Source organism: Hemitrygon akajei, chromosome 29 (genome assembly GCF_048418815.1).
Source record: "Hemitrygon akajei chromosome 29, sHemAka1.3, whole genome shotgun sequence".
Lineage (NCBI taxonomy): Eukaryota > Metazoa > Chordata > Chondrichthyes > Myliobatiformes > Dasyatidae > Hemitrygon > Hemitrygon akajei.
Window position 1 is genome coordinate 18,520,692 of NC_133152.1, and position 22,839 is coordinate 18,543,530.

Here is a 22,839-nt window from a genome sequence, read left to right on the forward strand (position 1 = left end):
TGGCTTCCAGTTCATCACTTAAGAGGATAGACAGACTTCAGATTAAAATTTAATGCAAAGATTTTTTAAATGTTCTGTCACCATTTCTCTCTTTCCATGGGACAAATTGTCCTGCATATACTGCCTGTGTAATCAATAATAAAGCCTGACTTCTTTTCAGATCATTTTGGATTGATTTACATTGAAGACTAATGAAAGTGCAGAGCAACAATTTTTTTAAATGGCAGATGCAGAAGTGAAGAAGATTGGTTTCCAGCTCCTGAAAGGATATGCTGAAACTGCGCTCCACATCTTATAAACTTTAAAATTAGAAATAAATATAACTGTTGGATATAAGGGAAATCTTGCACAGAAATATAGATAAAAATAAGCTTTTGCCGACCAGCCAGACACTACCCAATTACTTTTTTTTATGTCTTCCTGTACTCTTCTCTTGAGGTAAAATGATTCCATTGGTAATGGTAACACCTTGTACCTCAAACAAGTGGTTGCTATTCATGTATAAGCCTAGGAGTTTCAGTGCACCATTCTACAAAGCAGATGGGACTGAATTTCAGAGGCAGAGTACAAAATGCATGTATTATTATTTCAATCTCCCAATGCATTTGAACAGGGCAGATATCAGACCCTGAGGGTTAACAGGTTTTTCCATCTTGTTGTGTCTCTCAATTAATCTTCCTCACCAAGATTATTTAATCGTGTTTTGGAATGAGAAATCAGGTTGACTTGTGCTTTAAAAATATTTTTCCCTGATTCTGAAGCAGTGATGCCATTGCATTTCCTGAGCATGTCGGCAAGGGTCAGTCTCCTCCGCAGGAGGTGAGGGTGGCTAATCAAAATTGATGAAGGCAAATTTAATTGAGACAGGGATAAAACAGTGAAGAAGATGTGTATGGATGGAGACAACACGTGGCTGAAAGATGGCTGTGTTCTCTAGCCTTTGGGGACTAAGTACTGCTGGTGAAAATATGCACATGAGTAGTGATTGATGCACCATCAATAATTCTCGGAGACGTGAGGCGAGATATATGCTTTTATTCGCTGGAAGAGAGCAGTCAGCAGCAAGAGACCACCATACGACATCCTGGAGACTGAGGGAGGAGCAGTGCCTCCAATCGCCTTTATACAGGGGTCTGTGGGAGGAGCCACAGGAGCAGTCAGCAGGGGGGGCGTGTCCAGACAGGTATATGTAGTTCACCACAGTGATGCCATGTGACATTAGGGATATCACAATGCTCAAGCCAGAGGCAGTCGAACACCACTTCTAATCATAGTTGTTGGCTCCAGTTGTCACTCAACTACACACTGTTCCAGAATATGTGGGTTGGAGGAGATGGAAAAGAAATCCTAGCCAATGCAGCTGCTCCCCATTCTCGCTTTGAACATACTTCTTGTGTGCTTTGCTCCTGTGAAATGTTCTCTTGCCCTTCTTTTGCTTCAGGTTCCTCCTCTTGGTGTTGAAATTTAGCTTACTGAGCCTTTCCTTACTCTCATGCTTCTCCAGAACTTCAGAGCGCTGAACTTCTTCACCCATCAAAGTCTTAATTTACTTTGAAAATGGGGAGAGATTTATAATTTCAAAATTCAAAGTGTATTTATTATCAAAATATGTAGGAACGTGTGAGGGAACTGGAGCACCTGGAAGAAATCCACACAGGCACAGGGAGAACGTACAAACTCCTTACAGGCAGTGGCAGGAATTGAACCCAGATGGCTGGTACTATAAGGCATTGCGCTAACCACTAGCCTACTAATATGCCTCTCACTGCAGGCATTCAGATTAAAATAGAGAAATCTGTAGAATAAATGGAAAAACGACACCAAAGAATGACAGGCAATCACTGTGGAAAAGAAGACAAATTGTGCAAATAAACATAACAGTAATAATAAATAATAATACTGAGAACATGAATTGTAGTGTCTTGAAAGATAGCCCATAGGTATGGAATCAATTTAGGGGTGAGGTGAGTGAATTTATCCACACTAGTTCTGGAGCCTGACGGTTGAAGGGTAATAACTGTTGTTGAACGTGGTGGTGTGGGACCTCAGGCTCCCGTACCTCCTTCCTGATGTGTTGTCAATGAATTAGTAGTAAAAGGAAAAAAGTTGGGGAGGATGTGACAAGGGTATCACCTCACTACTTAATCACTCACAATGATCGATTGATCATCACATTAAAGAGTATTGCCAATGCACAAAAAGCTGGAGGAACTCAGCAGCTCAGGCAGCATCTATGGAAAAGAATAAACAGTCGACGTTTTGAGCTGAGACCCTTCTTCAGGACTGAAAGGGAAGGGGGAAGATGCCGGAATAAAATGGTAGGGGGAGGGGAAAGTGGCTAACTGGAAGGTGATGGGTGAAGCCGGGTGTTTGGAAAGGGTCAAAAACTGGAGAAGAAAGAATCTGATAGGAGAGGAGAGTGGGCCAAAGGTGAAAGGGAAGGAGGAGATGACCCTGTGTAAGTGATAGGCAGGTGAGAAAGAAGTAAACGGTCAGAGTGAGGAAGAGGAAGGGGTTGGGGGGGAGGTGAAATTTGTTTACCGGAAGGAGAAATCGATATTCATGCCCATCAGATTGGAGGGTACCCAGACGGAATTTAAGGTGTTGCTTCTCCACCCTGAGGGTGGCCTCAGGATGCTGCCCTTGTTATCACACTCTTGATGGTTTCCATGCATGGTTCTGTTCTACATAATACAGCAAGATAATAGAGACTCTGGGGAAGCCATATAAATGAGTTGGATGATACTGCAATTTTGAAGCTATAACTTCTTAGCAAAGACTAATCAGTACAAGTTTTTAATAGAAAGAACTAACCTGATGAAGCTGTTTAAAATTATGGATGTACTAATTAAGTTAGACATTGAGTACATGTCTCAACTTGAGGGGCAATAACTGTAAAATGGTCACGAATAAATCAAATGAGGAAATTAAAGGACCTTGTTACCTCTATAATGTATGAATGTGAAATTTCTACCACACGGAATAGCTGGAAAAAATGGAATTGATATAGAGGTATTTAAGGTGATAGCAGATAAACACTTAAGGCAAAATTAAATAGATGTACAGTTAGAAAAATTGAAAGAGGTGAGGAAGAATCCTATGGACAATTTTAACAGCATTTTGTATTGTGACACCTATTTCTATGGATTCTGTCTGATTTTACTCCATTGTTTTTATTTTTCCAATCCTGTGCTGAGTTCCTAGCCCTTTGGCTGGATGTATTTGTTAAGTAAAATTTTGCCCAATAACTAAGAACCTAAATTAACACAGATAATTAAATAAAAACATGTTATTGGCGTGAAAATTAATTGACTGCCTCTGTTGGTGTTGCAGATTTTTTTTTCACTCTGAAGTAACGTTGTTCTTCTTGTTTGTTGGTGCTGCAGGATATTTGACGGTGAACATTGAACCAATCTCCCCTGTAGTAGCGGGCGATGCTGTTACTTTAAAATGTAACTTCAAAACAGATGGGAGGCTGCGTGAGATTGTGTGGTACAAGGTAAGCACTGACTGCCTCTGCCACCAGGGCCTCCTATTACTGAAAATCATTAGCAGAAAACAGATGGAAAATAATTTTTAGACTACTTAAATATTTTTGTGGATGTCCAAACCTTTTAATGAAGTGTACTCGATATTATGATATTGTTGGCTATTACTCTACAATCTCCTTCTGCTCTGCCACCTGCCCCCTCCCCACCTCCCATCCGCTTCATATTGAGTTTTGGAAACTAGTTTCAGTGTGGCTGGATCAAACAGTTCCAAAATATGATTGTTGGAACCTCTCTTGGACTCATCAACTAGTCCTGTTCTGAACCTCCACAAATATTCTAGTCTCTTTCTTCACTACGGCTGTGTTCTTTCCTCCTGCAGAATAGTATTTTATTCTTTTGATTCAAATTCTTCCACTTCGTGCTGAAATCCAGCTCATTGATATTTTGCCTACTCTTACTCAGTCTTCTTCAGAATTTCAGAGCTATGACACTCTGCACTTCTCTGAGCTTTCCAAAGATTCGGAGTACATTTATTATCAAAGAATGTATCAATTATACAACCTATTTGTTTGCTCACAGGTAGCCACAAGGCAAGAAACCCACCAGAACACAAATTAAAGAAGAAAAGAATAAAACATTAAAAATAAAAGACCAACAACCAATATGCAAGAGAAAGGGGTAAAATGAAGCATGCAAACAATTGGAGTGAAAAACAATGATCTGAACCAAAAACTGAGTCCACGGATCTAAGCTTTGATTACAGGCAGTCAAAAAATTCACTCTTAGTTAAAAGGAAAAGAGGCCTCATCATTCTTTAAATCTTTACAGTGATTAATTGATAATTGCATTAAGAACAATACATCTTTCAGATGTTCTACAAAGCCTGATGCAACTTTCGGTGAATAGTTCACTGAGCTGCTCCTATAACTTATGGACTGACTTTCAAGGACTCTTCAACTCCTGGTCTCAATATTTATTGATTATTTATTTTTGTATTTGCACAGTTTGTTGTCCTTTGCACACTGGTTGTTTGTCCACCCTGTTTCATATGGTCTTTTATTGACTCAATTGTGGTCTTGTATTCACTGTGAATGCCCCCAACAAAATGAATCTCAGAGTTGTGTATGGAGACATATATGTACTTTAATAATAAATTTATTTTTGAATTATACATCACAACACAGAAACTTGCTTTATATTGGCCCTCTGCATTAATTGTAGCCAAGCAGGCAGGATGAATGTAGTATTTATGACTTGGTTGCACTCAAACCCTGGTCCGCTCACTAAATAGAATGCAGCCAGTGATGGGGGACGCCAGTGTCCAGAGCTACCAATATGGCAAACAAATATTCTTTCTGTGACGAGTTCACTGAATTGCTCCTACAGCCTATGGACTGACTTTCAAGGACTCTTTAAAGTCCTTGGACTTTTGGTCTGGTTGAGAGATTAGATTGGACCCCCATCACCTAACCATCTCACTCAGTAGGGATGAGATCAGTAATTAGTTCATTGCTTGACTTTGGTTGACAGAGACTCGTCAGGTTTCTGAACCATGAGATACTCTATATTAGAAGACACCAAAAATGTTAACTATCATGTCTAAAGATTGCTTTTACAACCCTTTGAGTGTGACCTTTATTGTGGTACAAATTCTTTAGATGCCCAGCTATCTGGTTCAAAGGAGTCAGTCTTGTAAAGGAAGAAGTATAAAATGAGATATATGAAAGGAGGAGAAGACAGACAACAAGTTAAGAAATAAAGGGGACTCTGACGTAAACTATTCAAAACAATACACACATCTTAAGATAAATAGTGCCTGCATTTAGTGCTCTTTTCAATGTTCAAAAACGCAAAGTAAATTTTATTATCAGAGTACACACATGTCACCACATACAATCCTGAGATTCCTTTTCCTGTGGGCATACTCAGCAAATCTATAGAATAGTAACTGTAAACAGGATCGATGAAAGAGAAAGGGCATAGAAGACAACAAATTGTGCAAATGTAAATATAAATAAATAGCAATAAATAAGGAGAACATGAAATAACAAGAGAAAACATCCTTAAAGTGAGATCATTGGTTGTGGGAACATCTCAATTAATGAGTGTAGTTATCCTCTTTTATTCAAGAGCCTGATGGTTGAGGGGTAGTCACTTCTCTTGAACCCGGTGTTGCGAGTCCTAAGGTTCTTGTACCTTCTACCTGATGGGAGCAGCGAGAAAAGAGCATGGTGTGGGTGGTGAGGATCTTTCATAATGGATGCTACTTTTATACGATAGTGTTTCAAGTATGTGCTCAGTCATTGGGAGGATTTTGCCAGTGATGTACTGAGCTATATCCACAGCTCAATTTTACGCTCAATGGCATTGGTGTTCCCATACCAGGCTGTAATGCAGCCAGTCAATACACTCTCCACTACACATCTATAGAAGTTTATCAAGGTTTTTGATCACATGCTGAATCTCTAAAGACTCCTAAGAAAGTAGAGGTGCTGCCATTTTTTCTTTGCAATTACGTTTATATGGTAGATCCTCTGAGATAGTGTCACCTAGGAATTTAAAGTTACTGCCCCTCTCCACCTCTGACAAGGAATGGGTCGAGGACCTCTGGTTTCCCTCTCCTGATTCTAGAATCAGTTCCTTGGTCTTGCTGACATTGAGTGAGAGGTTGCTGTTACGACACCACTCAGCCAAATTTTTAATCTCCTTTCTGTATGCTGATTAATCACCACCTTTGATCAAAATTTATGATCACAATGATGTTGTGTTGGCAAAGGATGATTAGGAGGTGTCTTTGTACTTTCCTCAGGTATGAAGCAGACAGTAGTCCAGCTGTAAGTGTAAATAGGAAGCCTAATTCCTGCTTCTGATCGCTGCAACAATTCTCAACATTGGACTGGATGAACCGATACTTGCATTAAAACATCTAGAAATTTCCACGTGACACAGTGATGTACAAAACCTTTTAAAGGATAGCTCTACATTTTGTATTTCACATTATAAGGATCTAGTTTTGAAAGCAGAATCAATAGATATTTGGAAATGTGAATTGTTGCCAAACAAACAGTCAATCTCTTTACTGGTAGTCTCCAGAAAGACAAAAGACACCCTCATTCATTTGGCTTGGGTTCTAATCCTGAGATTTCTAGTCTTCTTCTCAGTTCTCATGTCAAGAGCAAACACGAGGAAATCTGCAGATGCTGGAAATTCAAACAACACACACAAAATGCTGGTGGAACACAGCAGGCCAGGCAGCATCTATAAGGAGAAGCACTGTCGATGTTTCGGGCCAAGACCCTTCGTCAGAACTAACTGAAAGGAGAGATAGTAAGAGATTTGAAAGTAGTGGGGGAGGGGGAAATGCAAAATGATAGGAGAAGACCGGAGGGGGTGGGATGAAGCTAAGAGCTGGAAAGGTGATTAGCGAAAGTGATAGAGAGCTGGAGAAGGGAAAAGATTATGGGACGGGAGACCTCGGGAGAAAGAAGGGTGGTGGGGAAGCACCAGAGGGAGATGGAGAACAGGCAAACAACTAAATATGTCAGGGATGGGATAAGAAGGGGAGGAGGGGCATTAATGGAAGTTAGAGAAGTCAATGTTCATGCCATCAAGTCATGCCAACGAAGGGTCTCGGCCCGAAATGTCGATAGTGCTTCTCCTTATAGATGCTGCCTGGCCTGCTGTATTCCACCAGCATTTTGTGTTCTCATGTCCAGGCCCCTTTTTCTGATGACCATGTTCCCAAACCTCCACTCATCTACCAGCACTCTTCCCCCAACCAATCCTAGTCCCAATGTTTATGATTCTCCTGTCATCTCCCAAAAAATACTCTTAGGTTTGCAATCTTTCCTCCCACATAACGCTACCTTTAACACCTATACGTCTACCAACCTGCCTGACTTTGGCCTTTTCTATTGCCGGAGTGAGGCTAAGTGTAAACTCCAGGAAAAGCACCTCATATTCTGACAGGGAAGGCTACAGCCTGATGGCATAAACATTCAACTGTTTGCCGTCTGTCCCATTTCTCTCACCACCTGATCCACCACTTACTGCTACACCCACTCCATCTGCCCATCACCCACACAGTTATCCAACTGGGTGCCCTTCTGCTACTTTTCCTATCTGTCTATCCTACTTCTCCTTTTAGATTCCTTGCTCCACCTTCCTTTCCTATAATATTCCATCTTTTGCAGCCCTTTGTCACCTCCACCTATCACTTCTCAGGCTCTGTTACTATTTCCATTCTTCCCTCCCTCATCTGCCTATAGTCCTTCCTCACCTGAATCCATCTATTGTTCGCCAGCTTTAGCTCCAGCTCTTCCTTCACCTCTTTATGCTGACTGCCTCCATCTATCTTCCAATTCAGGTCAAGTGTTTCGACCTGAAGTATTTTCTGTCCATTTCCTTCCACAGATGCTGCCTAACCCATTTGATTTCCATCAGCACTTGCTAACTCAAACACACCCTCCACCCTTCCCAAAGATAGTTCCTGAGGCCCATTGATTTCACTTCTGAGCCCTGAAATCCAACCCATGAACTTCGGCACTAACTCATGCTGTGTATTACCATGTGCCAATACAACGCATTGAAACCTGGGGGCTCAGGTACACATTAATCTCTAGGCCTGTTTATTTTCTGCCCGTGCTGTTTCCAATGTTGATTATAACTCATCTCCTAGATTGCCTGTTGCTGGGTATCAAATGCTGTTGAAATACCCGTGTGTTATATTCCAGCTCCCGAGAAAGAATAATCCCAGAGCACTAAATATTATTTTGTTTTCTCATGCCCCACTTTATAAAAGTCTTCCAAAAGATCTTATTGCCTTAATGCTTGCCAATTAGGTTATGGTTTGAAAATCACTTGAGGTAGGTTTGAAAGAACTGAAATTTAGGCTTAAAGAGTGAACTGATATCTTATATTTATAGATGTTAAGGAATTCAGTCAACCCTATTGATACATATTATGCATTGTTAAATAAAGCTCTCCTGAGGGAGTCAAATAATCTGCCTAGTGATTTGGATACTCTCCTCTTTTAGTCATCCCTGAGGTAAAATCAAATCTATTCTTTTATCCCATCTTGCCATATCTTCTTTTTATTCTCTGGCTCTTCCCCTCTCTTGTAGCTAATGCTGGGGTCAGTTAATGTCAGTTGGCTGCTTTTGAAATGAGGAAACAGTGGCTAAATATAATGATGAGATTTTAAGCACTTGCAGGAGGATGGGAAGTTACATACACCACAGTTTTCAGGTGTTGTTAAAGCAAAATTTCAGTTGAGGCGATAGACGATCAGCTTCAAAGCCTTCGAAGCTATGTGCTGTGGGAATATTTCAGCTGTTGTTAAGATCAGTACTGTAAAAAGGCAGTGAAAAATAGCAGTACTACTTGGAGACCTGAATCAGGTAATTATTGGAAGAATCTTTAATTGGGGTCACGGGGAAGGTAATGTAATTTGTAGGTTGGTTTAATGCGATCAGTTTCATAACCAATTTACCGTCATTACCAGGGATTTCTGTCATCTACTGAACATATGGAGAGCTGCAATATTAACGTAATGTATTTAAACAGTAATTGATGGACAGGTTATCTGCCAATGCAGGGATGAATAGGCTTCTTGAGTTTATTAGTCCAAAAAGGAACAGGACTGAGAATGAGAAGGATAAACTGAAGCATGGTGAAATGATTTATAGAAGACTGTTTTTCCTACTCATTCACTGGATGAGGGTAATCTCAGCCAGGGAAACTGTTATTATCTACCCCTTAAGAAGTGTGGTGGTTCTACTGTCCTCGATCAGCCACGTTCCTCCATGCTCTCATGCTGTGCTTATATTATCGTCACGTCTATTCTGTCTGCCTTTTCCGGTACTTCATCTACATGAGAACTGATCTCAGTTAGGTTGGTCAGGTAGTCCCAGTAATATTGTTACTCTTGCCAGAACTGCCAGGAAACATTAACTGCCTATCCTAATCATTGCTGCCTTGGATTTGTGCAGTTAATACTGTGCACAAATCCCTACATATGCAAACTACTAGTTTGTGAAATAATTTTGGCTCATGCCTTCAGAGATCACCTCCATTGTAGAGAAGGGTGGGTTCTGTTTGCCTTCTCTCCACGGTCCTTCAACCTACGCATGAAGACATGAAGAGCAACGATGTATTACTTGTATGGTTGTGTTCTCAATGTGAAGTTTATTGGCATATCTGCCAGTATACATACGCATCGAAAAACCTTACTTGTGCAGCAGCATCACAGACACACAGCATCACATTTACAACATTCGAAAGAAAATTAAATTGTGCAACGTCTTAGAGTGTCTCGGTAGTAGAGCGGTTTGCACAACGCTTTACAGTACCAGTGACCCAGGTTCAAATCCTCCTGTTGACTATGAGGAGTTTGTACTTTCTCCTCGTGACCCAGTGGGTTTCCTCCGGGCGCTCCAGTTTCCTCCCACGGTACAAAGATAGATAGATAGATAGATAGATAGATACTTTATTCATCCCCATGGGGAAATTCAACTTTTTTTCCAATGTCCCATACACTTGTTGTAGCAAAACTAATAACATACAATACTTAACTCAGTAAAAAAAAAAGATATGCATCTAAATCACTATCTCAAAAAGCATTAGTAATAGCTTTTAAAAAGTTCTTAAGTCCTGGCGGTTGAATTGTAAAGCCTAATGGCATTGGGGAGTATTGACCTCTTCATCCTGTCTGAGGAGCATTGCATCGATAGTAACCTGTCGCTGAAACTGCTTCTCTGTCTCTGGATGGTGCTACGTAGAGGATGTTCAGAGTTTTCCATAATTGACCGTAGCCTACTCAGCGCCCTTTGCTCAGCTACCGATGTTAAACTCTCCAGTACTTTGCCCACGACAGAGCCCACCTTCCTTACCAGCTTATTAAGACGTGAGGCGTCCCTCTTCTTAATGCTTCCTCCCCAACACGCCACCACAAAGAAGAGGGCGCTCTTCACATCTGACCTATAGAACATCTTCAGCATCTCACTACAGACATTGAATGACGCCAACCTTCTAAGGAAGTACAGTCGACTCTGTGCCTTCCTGCACAAGGCATCTGTGTTGGCAGTCCAGTCTAGCTTCTCGTCTAACTGTACTCCCAGATACTTGTAGGTCTTAACCTGCTCCACACATTCTCCATTAATGATCACTGGCTCCATATGAGGCCTAGATCTCCTAAAGTCCACCACCATCTCCTTGGTCTTGGTGATATTGAGACGCAGGTAGTTTGAGTTGCACCATATCACAAAGTCCTGTATCAGTTTCCTATACTCCTCCTCCTGTCCATTCCTGACACACCCCACTACCGGTTGGTAGGTTAATTGGTCATTGTAAATTATCCCGTGGTTAAGTAGGGTTAAATCGGGGGGATTACTGGGTGCTGTGGCTCACAGGGCCACAGGGGCCTGTTCCATGCTGTATGTCGATAAATAAAATAAATAAGAAAATTACAAGAAAGAACATAATTAGAACAAAAAAAAGACGAAGTCCATTGTAGTACAAAATGGTCATAGTGTTGATATGCTGAGGGAGCATAGAGCTGTGTGGGTTGGTTCCAGAGCTGGATAGTTGAAGGGAAGTAGCTGTTTTTGAACCTGGTGGTGCGGGACTTAAGGCTTCTAAACCTCGTGCCATTATCAAATACTGCTGGTAAACACAATTGTTAGGTTTTAAGCAACGCACACAAAATGCTGGTGGAACGCAGCAGGCCAGGCAGCATCTATAGGGAGAAGTGCAGTCTTCGTCTCAGGCCGAGACCCTTCGTCAGGACGAAGGCCCGAAACGTCGACTGCACTTCTCCCTATAGATGCTGCCTGGCCTGCTGCGTTCCACCCGCATCTTGTGTGCGTTGCTTGAATTTCCAGCATCTGCAGATTTCCTCGTGTTTGTGTTAGGTTTTAAGTGTGGCTTTGTACCACTACACATGATTTCAGTGTGTCCCCCAAGAAAAGGGATTCTCCTCAGCAAAAAGAGATTCAGGCCAACCTGCCGTACTTTGCAGATACTTCCAATATTAATTGTCTTTTCTGACATTCTGGCCCAGCCTTGTTTTGAACTTTAAAATAAAACTTTGAAGTGAAAAAAGGCCGAATTGCCAACCCCAGTGCCTGAGAATGTTAGAAGAAAACATGATTATTGCATGTTGAAAGGCATAAAATGAGATGCTGAGCACTCAACATGCTTGCAATAATCCTGAGCAAGATCTTAAGTTGCTCCTGTGGCACAGTAAGGTACAAGCTGGGACAGGTATGCTCATTCTTATCATAAAAAGATTCCGACATGAAATTGTCTTTCAGTAGCACTGTGAATGAAGCTTCTCTGGAATCAAATGAGAGACAACCAAAGGGAGGAATGACTGAAGAAGCAGTAGGACCCAATAATCTCCTCTGCTCCTATGTCATATCTATTCAGTTTTATTCCAAAATGTTGCAGGATCTGAGAAAAATGTGGTGGGGTCATAGTGCTAAAGAAATCAACTCAGTTAGGAAGCGGTCTGTATTATTAATGAACTTGCAATCTGAAAGGTAGTGACAGATAATAGTAAAGAAGTACCCACACGTATTGGTGTAGCTTGAACAATAGCAACAAGAAACAGCCTTTTCTAATAAAGCAAAATAATAGATCTTGGAGACGGTTAGCTTGCAGTGCTGGATTTCACACTGCTCATTCCTGATCTGGTGCTGTGAAACAGTAAATGGACAGTATTGTTTGGATTATGGTTTTGTATTGAACGTTAAATCAGTTCTCCCACATCTACTGTAAAGTAACTGTAACAGGGTGTCACGGGGAGAAGGGACTAAAACTGTTGTGATGATTCTCTTGAATGAATAATCTGTTGCACTTCAGAGTTTAAATTTACAAATTAAGAATGTTTGGATTTATGCACTGTCATCTCCAGCAACACAGATATGGATATCTTTAATCAAGTGAGCAGGTTCAAAGAGACATATGCTCCTACCATGTGCATAATCTTCATCACTTGCAGCAGTGCAGTTGCCAGCCTTGATTGGCAACAAAATTACCCAATCATCTGCAGCTTGGCTAGGTCAAACATTGTCACCATATGTAGTCTTATTTGTAATTTAGCCACGGTAAAGAACCATATCTTTTGGAGAAGGTGACAGACTGGAGTTGGACCTTGAATCTCAAAATACTCAGCGCTCTCAGGGATAATTGTAAGGATGTAAAAGAAGCGAAATGGATGGAATTCTACTTGGATTTATGAAAAGGGTTTTGATGCATATGCACATCAGATACAAGATGCAAGAACATCAGGACTCTCACCACCAGGTGCAACAACAGTTACTACCCTTCAACTATCAGGCTCTTGAACAAAACAGTCATTTGATCTCTGGTGTTCCCACAGCCAATGATCTCACTTTAAGGGCTTTTTGTCTTGTTGTTTCATGCTCTTGTTATTTATTGGTATTTATTTCTATTTGCACTTGTGCAGTTTGTTGTTCGTTGATCCCATGTTCTATAGATTTGCTGAGTATGCCCGCAGGACAAAGAAAAAGAATCTCAGGGTTGTATGTAGTGACTTGTATGTACTTTGAAAAATACATTTTACTTTGATCTCTGCTGTCGTAACTACTGATATTTACTGATGCAGTTATATCCAGGATAGATTCACTCATGTTCAAATTTCCGGTGTTCACTGCTCACACAGCATCACCTGTTCCTTGCAGGTATATTTACTTCATGTAATAAGGGGAAGCTGATGTGTAATACATGATCTTGGGATGAGTCTCTGAACAAGGTTGCTACAAGCTGTACTGAATTGATAACATCATGAAATGAATGTCCAACAGGTGTTAGAGCCATAGAAAACAATTCATTGCACCCCCCTAACTCAAAATTACTTTCCATTCTGAAAAATCAATGCCACGTCTTTACATATTGGAACCAAGCACAAAAACAGGCCCTTTTGCTCACTGAGTCCATGCCAACCTTCAAGCGCCCACTTACAGTAAAACTGTCTTAACTCCATATATATATATATATTTTTCTTCCTGGAGCAAATGCCAGTATCGTTTGGGTAGGGATAATGATAAAAAATGTACCTGGTGTGGGAAGAGATGAATTATCATTGAAGAAGGCTGTAAGAGATGTAGCTTTGCATTAGTCTACATGCGTGCCTAACATTAGCATGCAGGAAGATCTGAGAATAACACTCAGATTAAAAGGGGGAGGGGAGATGTTTGGATAGGAAAGAGAAGGAAAATTTGAATGAAAAACTTCAAAGCTGCCACAAGGAAGCAATGGTATTAGTCAGTGCCAGGTTTTCAACCTACACCACCTGCCACCTTGTGTCAGAAGGCTGAACTGTGCCCTCCATTCTTATTATCATATTGTTTTGACTGGTTAGAGAATAAATTACTGTCTCTACCAATGCTCTTTTTAAACAGATGTTCTCACTGGCAGGGTGCCGTCACAGCTAACGTTTATGCCATTATAGTTTGCCCCTACCAGGACTGGCTCTGTGCTCATTTTGGGCATCTATACACAATTTTGTATTTAGAACAATTAGACAGTATTGACGTATTCATTTCCACCCCCTGCAGCTTCACTAAGGAGATGAAGAATTGCTCCTCTTAGTGTAAAATGGCAACTTTTAATCCGTAATTTACTGCATGATGTCCACACTGGATTCTGCTCCCAGTCATTAAAACAGTACATCATAGAGCAAAGGACTCGTTTTCAAAGTATTGCTAGAATTCAAAACACGTTCCTTACAATTTTTAGGAGACATAATCCCAACTGAGCCTGGATCTATGGCTTTAGATTGAGCCTGCAAACCAGTCTGGAAACACCAAATGTGGATGGGTTTATAACATGTCACTTGTGAAGGAGGCAGTTACCCAACTGGTTCTTGTTGAGGGTTAATGGGCCAGGATGCTGGTTTGCTTTAGGACTTGGCTCACAGAAGGTGCATCATTAGCTGAAGGCTTTTGGCTCAAGCTACAAGATGGTGCTGAGCTGTGGTGTCCATCGAGATCATGGCTCACACTTAGTTGTTTTTTTAAAAAAGTTTGTAGGGATGGTCTTGAGGACAGAGAGGGGAGTTAGGGGTCAGATAAGGGTTTAGGGACAGGGATGTGGAGGAGTTAGAGGTCAGACCTTTACTCCATGTATGAATCCCAGTAACTTGGACGGGTGAAGAAGGACATCCTTGGATGCCGAGCTGTCCCAGATTGGTGGGTCCCAGGATTGGATTTCTGTGAAGCAGGAGGTATGACGGCTGGACGGTCAGCAAACCTGGAGTTCGGGGTCCTGTCAAAGAGTTCAATGCCAAAGGTTGATTGGAAGTCCAGAAGTCGAAGCCTGATGGCCGAAGACTGGAGGACTGTCCTGGAGTTGGAGAACAGTCTGCGTGTGTGGAGGGAAGATGGAAGGGACAAAATGTGTTTGTTTTGCTGATGTTGTTTCAGTGCTAGTTGAGTTTTGTTTTCTTGTCTCCTGTGTTGTTCTGCTGAGCATTGAGCAGATGCTATGTTGATACCCCCAGTACATCCTTAGGCGTGTTGGTGTTACACAAATGGCACATTTCTCTATACGTTTCCATGTACATGTGATAAGTAAATCTGGATCTTGGATAGAGATGCCCTTTGCCCTTTGCCATCTTCATGACATCAAATAAGCAATTCTAGAGGGAAGAAATCCAATAATGAAGAGTTTTCAAATGAAACAACCTACTTTTATTTTTAACACTGTGTTGACATGCATGTAGAAGAAACTAGTAACAATACATAGAAACATAGAAAACCTACAGCACAATACAGACCCTTTGGCCCACAAAGCTGTGCTGAATATGTCCCTACCCGAGAAATTACCTAGGGTTACACATAGCCCCCTATTTTTCCGAGCTCCATATACCTATCCAGGAGTCTCTTAAAAGACCTTATTGTAACCGCCTCCACCACCGTTGCCGGCAGCCCGTTCCACAAACTCAGCACTCTGCATACATTTATGTTTTTATATAACATTCCTTTTTCAGGCCTGTAATCATAGCATTAACTGGTTTATATGAAACACAATTGTACTTTGGTTAAACTGTACATTAATAATTGTAGACTGTTATTGCAGATTACTATCCAATGTTCTTTCATTTAGATATAAGGATAATATGTATGCCTCTGTGGGCTTCTGCTCTAAAGAAAAACAAGAGGTAGAATTTGCAGGGCAGGATGTGAGAAGTAAAGCTGTTGAAAGTGTACTTGGTTTATGTGAAGTTCTGGAGAGACTGCACAAATGCACAGCAACACACACATAGTAAAATATTAATGCAGTGTCATCACACTTATTTACAAATGCTATCCTTTTGGGTTTCTGACACATCAATTCATCAATGTGACCCTGTGGGAATTCACATCTATCCTTGTTTCCTCATCATCAACCCATCTGGTGCTGTCAGCCCAGAAACTCCCATCACACAGTCAGAACTTCTCCCAGGACGTGTTATGATGACTGTTTTATCTATTTTCTGCCTTCTCCTTCAATCCACTTTGAATGACTGTCCGTCAACACCAGAAATTGCCCAGATCTTTCATGTGCTAGTCTATCTAGAACGACTGGAATGAACTCACGGGCAATTTTGATACCTTGAAGGGCTGCCCACGTGGGCTATGATTTGCTCACTTGACAGACTCCAGTCTTGCTAGTTTGATCTTTAAGATTCATTCTCTAAAGGCCAGTAGACAAAGCCACAAACAACATTTTTCATGTTACCAATGTCCAAACACTTATTGTGGTTCCTCCATTATTCAGCTTTGTTCTCCTTTGGGTTTTACCGCTCTGTGATGAATTTGAAGCAGCCGTGGTCTGAGGACAGCTCATAATGTGTATATTCGAAGGGTTTTATATTCTCATCCAAGTCAGTTCAACCATTCCAACTATAGTCAATTATATCTTCAAACTGGATCCTTCTGTGACAAAAAAAAAATTCTGGAGGAATTCTGTGAATTGAGCAGTATCTGTAGAGGCAAAGAGACAGTCAGCATTTTGGTATGAGTCCCTGCCTCAGTCCTAAGTATCCCTTTGCTTCCTCGGAATCTGTTCTATATTACCATAAGATGTAGTAACAGAATTAGGCCATTTGGCCCATCAAGTCTGTTCCACCATTCAATCATAGCTGATTTATTTTCCCTCTCAGCCCCATGTTTGACCCGTTGAGCTCTTCAGTAGTTTGCATTCAGCTCCATATTCCGGCATTTGCAGACAAGATGAGGCAAACTTCCAACACTAAATGTCCATTTCTCTCCACACAGGCTACCTGATCTGTTGAGTCCCTCCAGCATTTTGCCTGTTGCTCAGTATCTGTCATCTCTTCTGTCTCCTTCAGTGTTAATCTTGCATCCTTTTTTTGCTGATACAGGAAAGTCAACCTTCGTTCTCTGTAGGCTTTATATTATGTACAACATTTACATTGACATTTCCCTAAGGGAAACATGATTTCCTTAAGGGGAAATCTTGCCTGACAAGTCTGTTGGAATTCTTTTGAAGAAATAAAAAGCTAGATAGACAAAGAATTGTTGGATGTTGTGTACTTGAATTTTCTGTAGGCCTTTGACAAGGTGCCACACATGAGGCTGCTTAACAAGTTAAGAGCCAATGGTTGTACAGGAAATATACTAGCATGGATAGAGCATTGATTGATTAGCAGGAAGGGAAGAGTGGGAATAAAAGGAACCTCTTCTGGTTGGGTGCAGGTGACTAGTGGTGTGTCACAGGGGTCTGTGTTAGGACTGTTTCTTTTTATGTTATATGTCCGTGATTTGAATGATGGAATTGATGGCTTTGTGGCCAAATTTTCAGACAATACGAAGATAGGTGGAGAGGTAGGTGGTGCTGAGGAAGCACAGAGGCTAAAGAAGGACTCGGACATGTTAGGAGAATGGGCAAAGAAGTGGTAGATGGAATACAGTGTTGGGAAGTGTATGGTCATGCACTTTGGTAGAAGAAATAGAAATGTAGAGTGCTTTCTAAATGGAGGGAAAATTCAAAAATCTGAGGTGCAAAGGGATTTAGGAGTCCTCATGCAGGATTCCCTGAAGGTTAGTTTGTAGATTAAGTCAATAGTGAGGAAGGCAAATGCAATGTTAGTGTTCATTTTGAGAGGACTAGAATATAAAAGCAAGGAAGTAATGTTGAGGCTTTATAAGACACTGGTGAGACCTCACTTGGAGTATTGTGAGCAGTTTTGGGCACTTATCTAAAGAAGGATTTGCTGACATTGGAGAGGGTTCAAAGGAGGTTCACAAAAATGATTTATGGACTGAAAGGCTTATCGTATGAGGAGTGATTGATGGCTCTTGGCCTGTACTCACTGGAATTTATAAGAATGGGGGGGGGGGGGGGATCTCATTGAAACCTGTCGAATGTTGAAAGGCCTAAATAGAGTGGATGTGGAGAAAATGTTTCCTATGTTGGTGGAGACCAGGACCAGAGGGCACAATCTCAGAAAATAGGGATGTTCATTTAGAATGGAGATGAAGAGGAATTTTTTTAGCCAGAGAGTGGTGAATCTGTGGAATTCATTGCCACAGGTGGTTGTGGAGGCAAAGTTATTGGGTACATTTAAGAAAGAGATTAGTAGATTCTTGATTGGTCAGGGAATGTAGGCATATAAGAAGAAGGCAGGAGATTGGGGATGAGAGGGAACTAGATCAGCCATGATAAAATGGTGGAGCAGACTCCATGGGCCAAATGGCCCTAATTCAGCTCCTATATCTTATACCATTTTAGTAAGGAGGTCTTGATAATAAGTCTGCTATAGCATTCTACTATAGGATTCTCATAAGAGTATGGCCTACAGCTGAATTTTCAAAGCCTCCATAGTGGGAGTTGGCTCTAAGAATGACTAACAAAGGTTTGTGATTGGTGAATGACATGCCTAGCAAGACCTGGTGGAACCCTAAAATTCCAAGTACAGTTTCCAATGTCTCCTTCTCTAGTTAAGTATGTAACACAAATACAATGGATACAACCAGGTTATTGTATATAATCTGGCTTTTCGCTCTGTGTAATTTAGAGACATCAAAGGCGAGCTTCAGTGCACGAGTAATGTTGTGCATCATCAGGGGCAACCATAACCACGACTTCTCTTACAGATGCTCTGCACCTGCTGCAGTTCCTTTCCGCATGTCCTGGCGCATCTTTCTTGATGCAACAACTTTAATTATATTGCAGTACTCAGCAGAAGTATAACGTAACACTGCACTGTGCCTGAGCGAGACTAAAGTTCAATGACATTCTCAAGTTTTTTTTCCTGAGCAATAGCCTCAACATTTTTTTTCCCTTGACTGGTTTGCATCAACCCTCAGGCACAAATAAACCACTTCTTTCTGCACGAACGCTCATTTGCTTCCCTGGAGCTTAACGTTATCCTCATGAAATCTCCTGAATATCTCTTTCAGTATTCAGAGATTTTCCCACTCTGTGGTTCCTTCTATTGAAGCATTTTGTTGGTGGACTTCATATAACATCTTGTTCATGGTGGCTTGGAATAATCTGATGATAGATTTACACCATAAAGTAGCACATTTATACATATAAATCCCCCAGTGGGCGTTGATTGTTATATGGTGTTGTCTTTCTTTAAACACATTACATGGTGGATTATACATCCAAGCAAGCTTTATTAGTATTCTGTTGTGGCTTCAGTTTGAACAGCCACAATTTCTCCCTCATCATCAATTTCAACCATGTAGTGTGCCCTGAAGAGCATCTCAATCTGTTTTGCAGAAGAACTGAAGGGCATGTTCTTTTGAATTATACATGTCAAGGCTTCTATAGGAGTTGGATTGAGTTGGAACTACCCTCATGTACCTATTTTAGCAGTTACAGCCCTTCTTCTAGCATTCCCCAGGAATCATTTCTTTTGTGTTTTAATCTGAACTGGAGTCCCATTGCTCCCAGTGCACATGCCTAAGTCATAGTGACTCACACTACTATCACGAGCTTCAACTGCTTCCTTATCTGAATAGATTCAGTTCTATCACATTCTACCCTAGTCACCGGTGCAGTATTCCTGTCCCTGTGCAGAGTGTACAGAGTAATAGATGGCAAAAGGTTCGAAGGTTCATGTTATTGTCAAAGCATGCATGTACAATACAACTCTGACACTTGCCTTCTCTAGATAGCAATGTAATACAGAAAAACCATGGGAACTGTTGAAAAGATATCATCAACTCTTCCCCCCCCCCCCGGCACGGAAAATAAAAAGAAACAGAATTTGCAAACCCCCACTCCCTCCCTCGCACAAAAAACTAACAATTCGTCCACATGGAAAACAGCAGCGGGAACATCAAATACCCCAAACCCCCAACCCCCTCCCTTGTAAAAAAACAGCAACGATAAAATCAAATCCCCATACCCCTCCCTTGCAAAGAACAGCGACAATAACATTAAATCCCTAACCCCCTCCTTCACAAAAAAAGCAAAAAAAAACCTCAATCTCCCCCTTGCAGAAAAAAGCAGCGATGATAACATCAAATCCCCAGCCTCCTTCCTCGCAAACAAAACAGTGACAAAGGAATCATAATCCCCCATAGCCTCTGTCACACACCAAAGCTAACAAATCGCCCACACAGAAAAACACTAACAAGAACATCAGACCCCCAAATTCCCAACTCTTTCCTCTCACAAAAAGTAACAATTAGCAACAAGAAAGAAAACACCGAAAGAAAGAAAAGCTGAAGGAGACAAATATGAAGTACAGTCCAATAATCACATAAATCTCAGAGTATTGAAAACATCCTCCTGTCAGCATTTGAGGAGAGTGGCTGCACAAATTCAGTCCTTCCGTGAAGAGTGACCACCATACCTGGTCCAAATAGCACTGACCCAGCTACCAACAATTCAAGGTTTTTTTCAGAACATGGTATGTGCATGATAAAATCATAAATATATCATTTCCTTTTTGCTTTTAACTTTGGTACTGCACATGCTATTCTTATCTTCAAACAGATCCAATAAGTCCACTCTGCTGACATTTTAATCAATAAACTTGGTAGCCTACTTAGTTTGAGGGATACGTTTGATTGAATCAGCCTTGTTTCAGTCCTTTACAAGCACGCTTATTTTAATTTTATAGTTTTCTAGTATAAATCCCAGTTGGAAAATGCAACGTGGGAGGTTGATTAGATTGTTGCAGTTGTTTCTATTGCAGTAATTAACATGACATGTTAGACTCAATCTCTTTGATCAGTGCACTAATAGCCAGAAGAGCCAAAGGCCTACCCAATGTGCTGGAGTCAATGTTCTGTATGATAGTGGCTCTCGTGAGTCCAACTAAATGCTGTTGCCATCCTTCACAAGGCATTTTATGATTCAAAGCAAAGTACATATGGAGGAGGCAAGGAATCTGCTGTGTTTTTAATTGAATTATTGTGCCTCATTACGCAGTATCAGCCGCGTTGATTACTAGGATATTGCTCAGTGCACTGACCTCTCTCTGTGTATCAAATAATGCACATATTGACAGCTCTCAGTTCTCAAGGGTAGACCTGACTACTTGTTCACATTTTCTGGTTTAACATTTAATAGTTTTAATGGTACTTTTCCTTTTCTTGCCTTTTGATTCTGCAATTGCCTGTGCTTTACAACCCTGAGACAGTGCAACTAATTGTCTTAGAGTCGAAGAGAGGCATAGAAACAGGCCCTTCAACCCATTGAGTACATTCCAGCTATCAGCCACCTATTTAAACTACTACTACATCTCATTTTTATTCTCCTTACATTCAGAATCAGGTTTAATATCATTGACATATGCCATGAAATTTGTTAACTTAGCAGCAGCAATACAATGCAATACATAATAAATATAGAAAAAATAAATGAAATACAGTAAGTATATATGTATATTAAATAATGAAATTAAATAGTGCAGAAACAGAAATGATAAGAACAGAGTGAGGTAGTTCAATATCCATTTAGGAATTGAACGGCAGAAGGGAAGAAGCTGTTCCTGAATCGCCGAGTGTCTGCCTCCAGGCTTCTGTACCTCCTTCCTGACAGTAACAATGAGAAGAGGGCATGTCTCCCAATCCCACCATACCCCTCACACTAGGGAAAATTAGCAGTGTCCAATTAATCTATTAACCCACACAAATTTAAATGTGGAAGGAACCAGTGCCCCCCCACTACCATCTACGAAGAAAATCTGTGAACAGAGGTCAGGGTTGAATCTGGGTCTCTGGTGCTGGGAGAAAGTAAATGTACTAAATGCAGCACTGTGGCGTTAGTTGTAGCACCATTCCTCTCCTATTACAATACAGTCAAGGGGAGGGGGTAAAAGCAGGCTGCTAAGTGTAGACAGGAACTGAAAGCTGAAGTGGTAATGGTAGTAGAGAGCTGTAGTGAACCCTTATATGCACTCTGTGAACTGTGGCAAAATCAGTAGTTCTTTAGCAACTAATCAAGGGGTGAGGTTTTCAAGCATGCAAGCAGAATGCACAGTTTAACTGGTCGAGCTAATGTGTACGTAACCCTAGGTTCGGCTAGCGGCTTAATCTAGGGGAAGACAGCCTCCGGCCCGGCCAAACTTAAGAAATCTCATTTGTGTGGATGTTGTGTGATGTGTCCCCTGTTACAAATCAGTACCACGAAATAACAAACAGTACACAATATGCAATTAAACGATTAAGCTTTATAATTTTTAATTTGACTATAGGGTTAGTAAAGAAAACAAAAAGAAAAGGAAAAGGGCCCATTCTCATGAAACAGTCTAACGCGCACATTGGAGCTCACTATTTTCCCATCAGTTCATTCTCCATCGATTCCCCCCCACCGGGCGTTGACTCCCGACCCCATTCTAGTCCACTCTATCCTGCAATCTATGACTTCCCTATTCTAGCTTCTCCTCTCTCCATCTTCCGCTGAACAGAAGACTACAAAACCTTCGCTCGTGCACTCGAGAAAGAAAAACACCTCCCCTCATTGGCCAGTGCACATTCCAAAGCCCCCTTTATCTCTATTCATAACCTAAACAGTGCGCTCCAGAGAAACCATTGCATTAGCAGGGAAACCTTTTCCAGGTCGTTACAAGTATAAGGAATCATAGACGTGGAATTGATAGTTCATGACAAAAACTTTGGATATGAAATATTGCAAATCACTACAGAATGTGCAAAGTTAAATATTATATAAGCATTTCACTTAAATCAGCAAACAAGTGCAAGTGAGAATCTTAATATTGATGAAAAACTGAATCATATCACAGCAGCACCATCAGTCTAATTGACCCTTGCCTTATTTTCCCTGCACCACAACAAGTGAGCCTCTTTTACATTCTCACCAACTCCTTTGCTGATTCCATGATTATTTGCCCCCA

General features: G+C 41.0%; 1 protein-coding gene across 2 annotated transcripts in view; it reads left to right on the top strand.

Moving 5' to 3' along the window:
* igsf21a (immunoglobin superfamily, member 21a) overlaps positions 1 to 22,839 on the top strand; it is a 420,709-nt gene that overhangs the window by 26,808 nt on the left and 371,062 nt on the right. For both annotated transcript variants that reach the window (XM_073031771.1, XM_073031770.1), the window contains exon 2: positions 3,387 to 3,499. In XM_073031771.1, the coding sequence (XP_072887872.1) occupies positions 3,387 to 3,499 (113 nt within the window). The remainder of the gene's footprint in view (positions 1 to 3,386; positions 3,500 to 22,839) is intronic.